Raw genomic sequence first — 12,096 nt, forward strand, 5'->3', positions numbered from 1 at the left:
GTCTTTTTTTTTTTCATGTCTTTTTTATGGCAGAGATTGTGTTAAGAGATCCAGTGCTATGATTTCCAGTAATTAGAGCAGGACAGCAAAAGGAACACTGTTGTTTTTAACACCAAATAAGGAGTCTTAGTCTAAAAAGTTGATATGACAAATTGTTAAAATTTTTACAATGTTAGGTAATTAATAATTTAGTTAATAAGATTCTTTTTAAATTTATTTATTTACTTTTGGCTGAGTTGGGTCTTTGTTACTGGGAGCGGGCTTTCTCTAGTTGTGGCGAGCGGGGGCTAACTCTTCGTTGCGGTGCGTGGGCTTCTCATTGCAGTGGCTTCTCTTGTTGTGGAACACGGGCTTCAGTAGTTGTGGCACGTGGGCTTCAGTAGTTGTGGCACGCGGGTTCTAGAGCACAGGCTCAGTAGTTGTGGCTCACAGGCTTAGTTACTCCTTGGCATGTGGGATCTGCCCAGACCAGGGCTTAAACCCATGTCGCCTGCATTGGCAGGCGGATTCTTGACCACTGTGCCACCAGGGAAGTCCTCTTTTTTTTTTTTTAACTAATATGATCACATCTTAAAATGCTCATACCTTGGGAAACACCTCCTGTTATCTTTGTTTCTTGAAACAAACTGTCTGCCCACCCAGCTAGGAGATTATCATTGTGAACTCTTGTCTCCCTGCTTTGTTATACTGTAAGGTTTCATTGTATCTGCAAGAAAATGTGCAGAATAAACTTATCTATCTCCTTTTGATGGCCATTTCCTATGTTTTCCTTCCAAATCCTGCTTCTTACATTCTTGGATGTATCTCCGGTAATGTCTGTGTATTTTTCTCTCTCTTTTTTGGGGGGGTTTTTATTGCTAAGCACGGGCTTTCTCTAGTTGCAGTGATCAGGGCTACTCTTCGTTGCAGTGCACAGGCTTCTCATTGCAGTGGCTTCTCTTGTTGCGAAGCACAGGCTCTAGGTGCGTGGGCTTCAGTAATTGTGGCACATGGGCTCAGTAGTTGCAGTTCGTGGGCTCTAGAGCGCAGGCTCAGTAGTTGTGGTGCACAGGCTTAGTTGCTCCATGGCATGTGGGATCTTCCCAGACCAGGGCTGAACCCATGTCCCCTGCATTGGCAGGCGGATTCTTAACCACTGAGCCAGCAGAGAAACCCGTGTTTTTCTCTTGAATATATATTCCTGGAAATGGAACTCATGGATATTAAAATTGGTACATTTCATACCAGATATTGCTAGAGATAAAAACCTGCTTTCTCTTTACAATATCACACTCTCTCCGTTTTAAAATTTCTTTTGCTTTTGTTGCATGCCCATGGTATAAGTCCCGTGGTTAAAAACGAGATGGTACAGTACTACTTGCTAAACCAGTTCTTCTTTTCTTCCCCATTCAGTATTCTCATTGCCCTGGTACAGTTACATTCCCACAGTTTAGAAAGCACAAGCTGTGTTCCCACACGTCCATTACTCCTTGTCCTCCATTCTTGGCCTTCCCAGTTCTGACCTTTCCTCACATGGTCCCTTGATGTGGATGGAATACACTGTTATTTGCTAGCATATTTGGTTTTTTTCTTCTGAACTCCCTAATTCCCAGAGCCTTTTTTCACCCATCCCACTGTCTTCCCACACTTTTCACATTGTAAAAAATCATGTGTATTCCTACAGTGAATTAATTTCACTAGGCAGGACCTTAATTTATATGTGCAGAGGTGGTGCCTCCGAAACCATTTCCAGGAAGGAAGGCTGAGTAATGCTATATACAGCTCACCCTTGAAGTTTTCTTTCTGAACTCTTGGTATTCATATCCTGTATCTCTCACTTACTTTCTGTGTAAATTGGTTTCATGTACATGAACCCTGTGAGTCTGATGCCCTTATTTGAAAAATTGGGCTTTGAATATTTCATGTTTCACAGTAAAGATTTGAAGGTTACTTTTAAAAAATACTAACTTTCATGTTTATTGTGAACTATCCGTTTGTCTACATTATAACTTGGATGTTTTTATTTGTAATTGATCCCAACAACATTGTCTCTGATCCTAGTTAATAAATTTTCAGGGCTTCCCTGGCGGCTCAGTGGTTAAGAATCCACCTGCCAATGCAGGGGGACACGGGTTAGAGCCCTGATCCGGGAAGATCCCACATGCTGCAGAGCAACTAAGCCCATGCGCCACAACTACTGAGCCTGTGCTTTAGAGCTCACGAGCCCAACTACTGAAGCCTGTGAACCTAGAGCCCATGCTCTGCAACGAGAGAAGCCATCGCAATGAGAAACCCGTGCATACACCACAACGAAGAGTAGCCCCTGCTCGCCACAACTAGAGAAAGCCCGCGTGCAGCAACAAAGACACAGCGCAGCCAAAAATAAATCAATAAAGTAAATAAATATTAAAAATAAATAAATTTTCAATGCACACTGTATTACATACACTTTGGGGCCAATAATTTAAGGTAACTGCCTAGATAGGCCATAGCTCAATGCTATCTGGTTTTCAATACTAAACTGCCATGTGTTTACATTATCCATCAGGTAAGCTTGTTTTGGATTATTTACCATTATAACGCATTGTCGGTTCTTTAGCATTTACTTATGTACAAATATGCAGAAATTTTGTACAATATGATACTTTTTTCTCCTCATTTACAAGACAGCAGTGGGATTCCCTGGCAGTCCAGTGGTTAGGACTCAGCGCTTTCACTGCCATGGGCCCAGGTTTGACCCCTGGTTGGGGAACTAAGACCCTACAAGCCACTTGGTGTGGCCAAAAAAAAAAAAAAAAAGACAGCAGTATGCTTACTGCCAATTACTGTGCTTTGGAGTCATGGTGGGAAAATGCCCTTTTTTTGAGAGCTAATACAAGTTTGTACAGCGTTAGGGTTTTTGTCATAGGGTGTTTTGGAACTAGGCTACCCTAAAATTATTATTTTTTAATTTTTTTTATTTTTCTCAGTTATATATCCTTATTTTGTTATTAACGTGTAGTTGATTTACAATATTATATAAGTTTCGAGTGTACAGCATAGTGATTCACAATTTTTAAACGTTATACCCCACCTAAGATTACTTTGAAATACATGTTATCACTTTCTTTCGTAAGGGATCATATTTCTTTACTGTTCCTTAAATTTTGAACATTTTGTTTGGGAAGCTTTATTACTCTGTTCAGGATAAGTATTATTTTTGGTTTAATATCATGTTATTGACAAGAAATGACTTTGTTCTGGACTATAATTAATAGGATTCCTATGGTTCTTTATATCTTGTAGATATCTGTCATATATATGTAATGAAGAAATTACAACCTAAAGTGAACAGTGATGGAGGAGAAGTATTCCAAACAGTGATGTTGGAAACATGTGAAAGCTGTGAAATAAGAGATTTTTACTTCAAGGAAATCCAGGAAAATATGCATGTCTTTGAGTATCAGTGGAGAGATGATGAAAGAAATTGCAAAGGAATGCCTATAACCTGTAAAGAAAATCTCACTTATAAAAGAAATCAACATTGGAAAAGGGATGCAGGAAACAAGCCTGTTGAAAATAGGCTTGGATCAAGCTTTCGAGATAAACTGCTGATATATCAAACTGAAGGGAAAATTTATGAATGTAATCAATCTGTGAAGTCTACCAACAGTAGAGGCTTATTTTCAATACTTGAAAGAATTACTCCTAGTGTCCAGGCCAACATTTCTAATATATATGGGAATGATCTTATCCATCTTTCAGGACTGGCACAGGAACAGAAAGCATACAAGGGAAAACCTTACAAATGTCGTCAGTTTGGCAAAATGTTTCGTCGGGGCTCATACCTCACTAGACATCAGATAATCCACACAGGAAAGAAATCATACAGATGTGATGTATGTGGCAAAGTCTTTCGTCGAAGTTCACACCTTGCAAGTCATCGGACAATTCATACTGGAGAGAAACCTTACAAATGTAATGAGTGTGGCAAGCTCTTTAGTCAAAAAGCACACCTTGGAAGTCATCAGCGAATTCATAGTGGAGAGAAACCTTACACATGTAATGAGTGTGGCAGAGCCTTTACTCTTCGCTCAAATCTCATCAGACATCAGAAAATTCATACAGGAAAGAAATTATATAGATGTGATATATGTGACAAAGTCTTTAGTCGAAATTCACACTTTGCAAATCATCAGAGACGTCATACTGAAGAGAAACCTTACAAATGCAGTGAGTGTGGCAAGGTCTTTACTCAAAATTCACATCTTACAAGACATCAGAGAATTCATAGTGGAGAGAAACCTTACACATGTAGTGAGTGTGGCAAAACCTTTAATTTTCACTCAAACCTCATTAAACATCAGAAAATTCATATAGGAAAGAAATTATATAAATGTGATGTATGTGGCAAAGTCTTTATTAGAAATTCACACTTTGCACGTCATCAGACAATTCATACTGGAGAGAAACCTTACAAATGCAATGAGTGTGGCAAGGTCTTTAGTCAAAATTCACATCTTACAAGACATCAGAGAATTCATAGTGGAGAGAAACCTTACACATGTAATGAGTGTGGCAAAGCTTTTAGCCAAAGTTCAAGCCTGGTTGACCATCAGAAAAGTCATTCTGGAGAGAAACCATATAAGTGTTTTGAATGTGGCAAGGCCTTTAAGCAATGGTATTACATCAAGATTCACCGAAGAATTCACACTGGAGAGAAACCGTACAAATGTGACGTGTGTGGCAAAGCCTATATCGCTCTTTCAAGCCTAACTAATCATCAGGTAATCCATACTGGAGAGAGACCTTACCAATGTAATGAATGTGGGAAGTCATTTAGGCAACAGTCTGAAATCAGGATTCACCAAAGAATTCACGATGCAGAGAACCCTTTCAAGTGTAATGAATGTGGCAAAGCCTTTACTCAGCGTTCAACTCTCACTACACATCAGATAATCCATAAAAGAGAGAAACCATGTAAGTGTGATGTATGTGGAAAGGTCTTCAGTCAAAAATCACACTTTAAAATCCATCAGAGAATTCATTCTGGGGAGAAGCCATACAAGTGTCATGAGTGTGACAAAGCGTTTATCGTGCGTTCGAGCCTCACTTCCCATCAGGTAATCCATACAGGAGAGACAGAACATAAATGTGACGTTTGTGGCAAGGGCTTCAGTCAAAATTCACACCTCGTGACTCACTGTAGAGTTCACACTGGAGAGAAGCCTTACAAATGTAATGTGTGCAGCAAAGCATTTAGTGTGCGATCAGGCTTAACTTCCCATCAGGTAATCCATACAGGAGAGAAACCACATAAATGTAACGTATGTGGCAGGGGCTTCAGACAGACTTATCACCTAGTGAATCACCAGAGGACTCATACAGGAGAAAAGCCTTTCAAATGTAATGAATGTGGCAAAACATTTAGCGTGCAGTCAACCTTAACTTCCCATCAGGTCATCCATACGGGAGAGAAACCACATAAATGCGCCGTGTGTGGCAAGGGCTTCAGACAAAGTTCACAACTCGTGACTCACCGTAGGATTCATACTGGAGAGAAACCTTACAAATGTAATGAGTGTAACAAAGCATTTAGTATGCGATCAACCTTAACTTCCCATCAGGTAATCCATACAGGAGAGAAACCGTTTAAATGTGAAGTATGTGCAAAATTCTTCAGTTACAGGTCTCACCTGGTGTATCATCGGAGAATTCATACTGGAGAGAAAACTTAACAGATGACTTGATTGTGGCAAAGCCTTTATTTTGCGTTCAGGCCTATCTTACCATCAGGTAATCCACACTGGTGAGAGACATTACAAATGTAATCAGTGTTGCAAGGCTTTTAGAAGGTGTTCACTCCTTAGGCTTCATGAGAAAATTCATACTCAGTAGAAGCTGTATAAATGTATGGCGTGTGTCAAGGCTTTTAGAGAATGGTTTGACCTTAGTATTCTGTAAAGAATTCATTCTGGAGAGAAACCTTACAAATGATATGAGTGTGTAAAACCTTTACTCGGGTCACATTTCACCAGTCATCAGGTAATCCGTCCTGGACAAAACCTTACACATTTACTGAATGTGGCAAGGCTTTTTAGGTATTGCCTACACTCGGGGTTCACCAAATACTTTGTACTTACAAATGCAAGGAGTGTGGCAAAGTTTTGAGTTATTGCTTACTTTCAGGATACATAAGAATATATGTCTTGGAGACAAACCACACAAATCTAATGTGCATAGCAAGGATTTTACCCAGACATAAAAGGGGGAACATACTGGAGCAATAGTTTACAAATGCAGCGGGAATGGCAACAGTTTTACCTTGAGTTCAAGTATTATACAACAACTGAGAGTCCATATTGAGGAGAAGCCGTATAGATGTATGGACAGAGGTTTATCCAGGCCTCACACTGCACTAGACTTGAAAATATACATCTTCCAGAAAAACCATACAAAAGTAATGTGCAGGCTAAGGCTTTACTCAAAGACCAAAACTGTGGAACATAAGAGGAGTTATAAGGCTTCCCTGGTGGTACAGTGGTTAAGAACCCAGGGGACATGGGTTCAAGCCCTGGTCTGGGAAGATCCCACGTGCCGCAGAGCAGCTAAGCCTGTGCACCATGACTACTCAGCCTGCGCTCTGGAGCCCGTGAAACAACTACTGAGTCTGTGTGCCACAACTGCTGAAGGCCACGTGCCTAGAGCCCATGCTCTGCAATATGAGAAGCCACAACAAGGAGAAGACCGGGAACTGCAACCAAGGGTGAACCCCACTTGCCACAACTAGAGAAAGCCCCTGTGCACCAATGAAGACCAATGAAGACCCAACCCAGCCAGATAAGTAAATAAATAAAACTTTATTTAAAAAAAAGAATCCGTCTGCCAGTGCAGGAGACATGGGTTCAAGCCCCGGTCCAGGAATATCCCGCATGCCGCGGAGCAACTAAGCCCATGCGCCACGACTACTGAGCCTGCACTCTAAAGCCCGCGAGCCACAACTACTGAGTCCTTGTGCCACAACTGCTGAAGCCCGTGGACCTAGAGGACGTGCTCTGCAACAAGAGAAGCCACTGCAATGAGAAGCCTGTGCACCGCAACAAAGATCCAAAGCAGCCAAAAAGGAAAAAGTTATATTGAAGAGCAACCTTACAAATGTAATGACTGTTGTACAGTTTTTTTAATCAAGTATTCACATCTTTGGCGTAATGAGTGAATTCATGCAAGACAGAAACTATACAGATATATTAAACATGGAAATACCTTTAAGAAACAGTGTGTTCTTAAGATTCACCAAAGAATTCGTGTTGGGGAGAATCCTTACAAATGTAACGTGTAAATTTTTTGGCCAATTCTTACAACACGCCATACATCCAATAATCCATACTAGGAATAACTAAGTCTTTACTTCTCTGAGATTAACCTGAGATGTTACATACTACAGAATAATTACAAGTCACAAAATATTAAAACTTATGTATATCACTGCAGCAAGGACATGTGGAAATGGCCCTTCTGTTCTAATAAAATGTAGAGTATTTCATTTGAGTATTCTTGAAAAGGCTGCATTGCTACTTTATGAATTTCAAGCTAAGATTTGAAGTCTTTTGATTTTATACCTTTCTTACAGGAATTTCCTGATGGTCTCTGGGATGGAGTCAAGACGAAGGGGCCAAATTCACTAGGTGTGGTTCATTCATATCCACCTTTCCTGGAAAAACAATACTAAAGGACTTCCCTGGTGGTCCAGTGGTAAAGAATCTGCCTTCCGGGCTTCCCTGGTGGTGCAGTGGTTGAGAGTCTGCCTGCTGTTGCAGGGGACACGGGTTCATGCCCCGGTCCAGGAGGATACCACATGCCACGGAGCGGCTGGCCCCGTGAGCCATGGCCGCTGAGCCTGCGCATCCGGAGCGTGTGCTCTGCAACGAGAGAAGCCACAACAGTGAGAGGCCCGCATACCGCAAAAAAAAAGAAAGAATCCGCCTTCCAATGCAGGGGATGTGGGTTAGTCCTTGGTCAGGGAACTAAGATCCCACATGCTGTGGGGAAACTAGCCCACGCGCTGCAACTACTGAGCTTGCGCTTCTCAACTAGAGAGCCTGCGTGCCACAAACTACATATCCCATGTGCCCTGGAGCATGCGTGCCACAACTAGAGAAGAGAAAACCCTCATGCCACAACTAGAGAGAAGCCCACCTGCCACAACAAAGACCCAGTCTGCTGCAATGAAAGATCCCGCATGCCTCAATAAAGATCTCATGTGCCACAACTAAGACCCGACCTAGCCAAAAAGAAAAAAAATACTGAGTTACATAACAATATTGAATGAATTAGAATCAGGGAAGGGCAGAGAATAATGTAAACCTATGATATCAGTTATCATGCTTATGTTCAAGGTGCCCATCCATAGATAGTGGGTTATAGTACAGAATGTTCTTCCAACTGACAATGAACAGATCAAGCATTAAGGACTGGACTTTTCATGGGAGGAGAGTCACAGGTTACTAGGACTCGTTATTTGTTAGAAATAATGCACTGGAAATGGTGGTTACGTTCTCCACTGAATGGCAATGGTTAATGAAAAATTAGTCTTTTTTTTCAGTAAATTTATTTTTGGCTGCGTTGGGTCTTCATTACTGCACATGGGCTTTCTCTAGTTGTGGCAAGCAGGGGCTACTCTTTGTTGTGGTGTGCAGGCTTCTCATTGTGGAGCATGGGCTCTGGAGCACAGGCTCAGTAGTTGTGGCACACAGGCTTAGTTGCTGTGCGGCATGTGGGATATTCCAGAACCAGGGCTTGAACCCCTGTCCCCTGCATTGGCAGGTGGATTCTTAACCACTGCGCCACCAGGGAAGTCTGAAAAGTTAGTCTTATTCTTGGAAATTGAATAGAGAGCGGTTAACCAAGAGTGGAATTTAGTCAGAAGAAACCAAATAGTATTTGTAGTTATATGATTCACATTTAATTGCTGCTGCTGTTTTATTCAGAATGTATCATAGGTCTCTTATTTAATAAATCACTTTTTTTTAAACCACGGATTAATCATGTTCTTTCTACCAACACAGTTTTACCCCACCTCAGTAATATATTACAGAAACTGAGAATGCACTATTAGGCTCTCAGGGCTGAAAATGTATCTGTAACAATTTCTTTCAATGAAGGAATCAAGCAGCATACTTGGGGAGATTACATACTCATATAATTTGTACTTGAGTTATTCTCTCCACACTCTATTCCAGAATATTTGGATGGCTATAGTGAAAATACCATAGCAGTGCATTTTAGAGGCTGACTTCCATTAGTGTGCAAAAATGGAACTGAGTAAATTTAAAGATCTAATTGGCTAGGACTTCCCTACTAGTCCAGTGGTTAAGAATCTGCCTTCCAACGCAGAGGACGCGGGTTCAATCCCTGGTCGGGGAACCAAGAGCCCAGATGCCGCAGGGCAACTAAGCCTGTGTGCCACAGCTAGAGAGCCCAGGTGTCACAACTACTGAGCCCCCAGGCTGCAGAGCACACGCGCCGCAATGAAGGATCCCACATGCCACAACGAAGATCATGTGTGCCGCAACTAAGACGCGACACAAATTTAAAAAAACATCTAATTGGCTTTGTTGAATGATTCATGAATAGGGCAGCATGCCATCTAGGGTGGTGCTCAAGGAGCTGTACAGTTATGAACGCTCTTGTAGGGAGAAAGTGGGTTAAGACAGACTTACTGGCACAAAAAAAAATTAAAAAGGATTGTTTGAGGCTAGGTCTCCTATTTTGGGTAGTCGTGCAGCTGAGGTCTTATTCTGTAGATAACCTCACTAGTGTTGATCTGGAAATTGCAGTTACTGGTTTCAGGCCACATTCTAGGGAGGGATGAAACTACAATTAAGACTTGGTTTGCTGTCCTGGGGTGAAGGGACTCTGCCTTGGCCTTGTTATTTCTTTTTCACACCACCTAAAACCTGACATACTTTCACGAATATGCAGTATATGAATATATTTTATGTGGTTTTTTGTGTGTGTGCGCTAGAATAAAAGCCATGGCATAAACCTTGATTTACATGAAGTGAAAATAGGAATATAGGAAGTAAACCAAAAATATTAGAATATAAAAGATTTTCAGAGGTCATTAAAAGTAGAACATTTTTGTGCTTGGAACGCTTAGTGAAACAGTTTGAAGAGGTCAATGTTCTTCAGTTTCCTATTAAGAATAAACAATATACAGGGGGCTTCCCTGGTGGCGCAGTGGATAAAACTCCGTGCTCCCAATGCAGGGGGCCGGGTTCAATCTCTGATCAGGGAACTGGATCCCACATGCGTGCCGCAACTAAGTTCACATGTCACAACTTGCTTCAGTCTCACTAGCAGGACTTGAAAGCAAACTCTTGACAAAAAGACACTGACGGGTTTTTGTTTTGTGTGTGTGTGGCGTTTTCCTGTTGTTTTTGTTTTGTTTTTTGGTTTTGGTTCAGCTGTGCAGCTTGCAGGATCTTAGTTCCCTAACCAAGTTCCTAACCACTGGACCAACAGGATATTCCCTTACTTAAACCATTTTCATCTTAACAGGAAACATCTTAGTTTCCGACGTAACTGGCCCACGCAACTGTAAGCTTTTTACCTTAAAACTGTTACAGTCACTTAAACTAAGCACGTTAAGTTACTGGGAAGCACCTTCGGTGCCCGCCCCCTGCCAGGGCTTCTCGCTCTCCCTTCTCAGACCTGGGCTCCCTCCTCCTTCGGCTCCTCGCTGGAAGCTCTCCGCCCAGGCCACGATCCCCCGAGGCCCTGCTTCTAATCGCGCGCGCAATTTCCAGAGGACCTGGAAGCGGATACGGCGGAGACAGGGTCATAAGACACAGGGTGAATTTCTCCTTTCTAGTGAAAATCCGCGTGCCGGGGCCTTTCTTACTCCCTCTTCAGGGTCTTGTGAATGACTACGGGCCTAAAATCCCCACACCCGCCCCTGAATTTACCCCAGGTAAATTCAGATCTAGCCGGTCTGAATCTTTTCGGGGATCTTTTCTCTTCGGGTTGTAAATTTCTCTGAGGATGGTGCTTGCCCTGTATTTTCTACCTTCGGTCCACGTGGACACCGCCTTTCGCAACACTTCGCTGCTTAAAACCTGTTAACTGTCTCGGCCTCCCCTTGTAAAGTCCTTGACCGCGAGGTGGATTCGCCCTTCACCCCACTCCCAGCCTCGCCCTCTCGGCCCCTGTAGGGCAGCACCGGCCGCCCCGCTCCTGGACAGGCCGCGTCCCCTCCCCGGTCCTGGGGTTCTTCAGAGCCCGTCCCTCTCCTGAGACCCCCTCCCTCCCTCCCAGCGCCTCTGTCCTTGCGTCTCCTCAGGCCGGTCCTTCTGCTCCACAGGCTTCTTTCTTGGTCAGCCCTTCCCCTCACCCCGCGTAGGGGGACGTGACCTGCGCCAGCCTCGTGGACACCCGTGGTTCTTCCGTGCCAAGTTCAACTCAGGTGGAAAATGGCCTCTTGCGGTAGGCGGGCATCTTATTCACTCGCCATCTTTCTAAATATGGGGGCGAAGGGGGATCAGGAGAAGCAGAGACAGAGCGACCGAGAGAGGGATAGAAAAACTGAGAAGCAGAAAAGAATGAGGGAGAACCAATGGGAACTTAGACGGTGGCTGAGGGACTTGCAAAGAGATAGTGAAATGAAATAGATTTAGCCTTGAAACTAGCGGGCCAATAAAATAGAGAAGTAAATTTAAAAAGCCGGATCTCCGGCTGGGCAGCATGGCGAGAGGCCTGGTAGGAGCGAGGGCAGCAGTGGTGAGGCCCTGCACACAGTGAGTCCGGGAGAGGATAAAAGGTGGAACGAAGGCTTTCAGAGCAACAGGTGCTGGGAGAGAAAGAGGACAAAGGGGGACACGAAGAGCAGAGGAGGACAGAGCAGGAAGGAAGCGTCGCCAACTGAAGTGCCGGCGAGTGGGGAGGAACGGAATGTAAGGGGACCGGAAGAGGTGGAACCCAGAGGGTAGACAGGGAGCGGAGGTGGCGGAGAAAGAGGAACAAGGGGCAACAGGTTGCAGAGTGGGGCAGGCCAGGTGTGAGGGAGGAAATAGAGAAGAGGGCAGGAACAGCAGGAGAGCGGAGGGGAGCAAAAAGACGTAGACGGAGAAAACTAGGGAG

The 12,096-nt window shown here is 43.3% G+C and overlaps 1 protein-coding gene across 1 annotated transcript; it reads left to right on the forward strand.

Moving 5' to 3' along the window:
* Positions 1-3,341: 3,341 nt before the first annotated feature.
* Positions 3,342-7,793, forward strand: LOC309836655 (uncharacterized protein; the record flags this gene model as incomplete). Its single annotated transcript, XM_082676759.1, has 1 exon — positions 3,342-7,793. The coding sequence occupies one exon, from the start codon at positions 3,342-3,344 to the stop codon at positions 5,694-5,696; it is 2,355 nt and encodes a 784-aa protein (XP_082532885.1). The 3' UTR covers positions 5,697-7,793.
* Between the last annotated feature and the right edge of the window lie 4,303 nt (positions 7,794-12,096).

This window comes from Grampus griseus, assembly GCF_964374135.1.
Source record: "Grampus griseus genome assembly, chromosome: 19".
Classification (NCBI taxonomy): domain Eukaryota; kingdom Metazoa; phylum Chordata; class Mammalia; order Artiodactyla; family Delphinidae; genus Grampus; species Grampus griseus.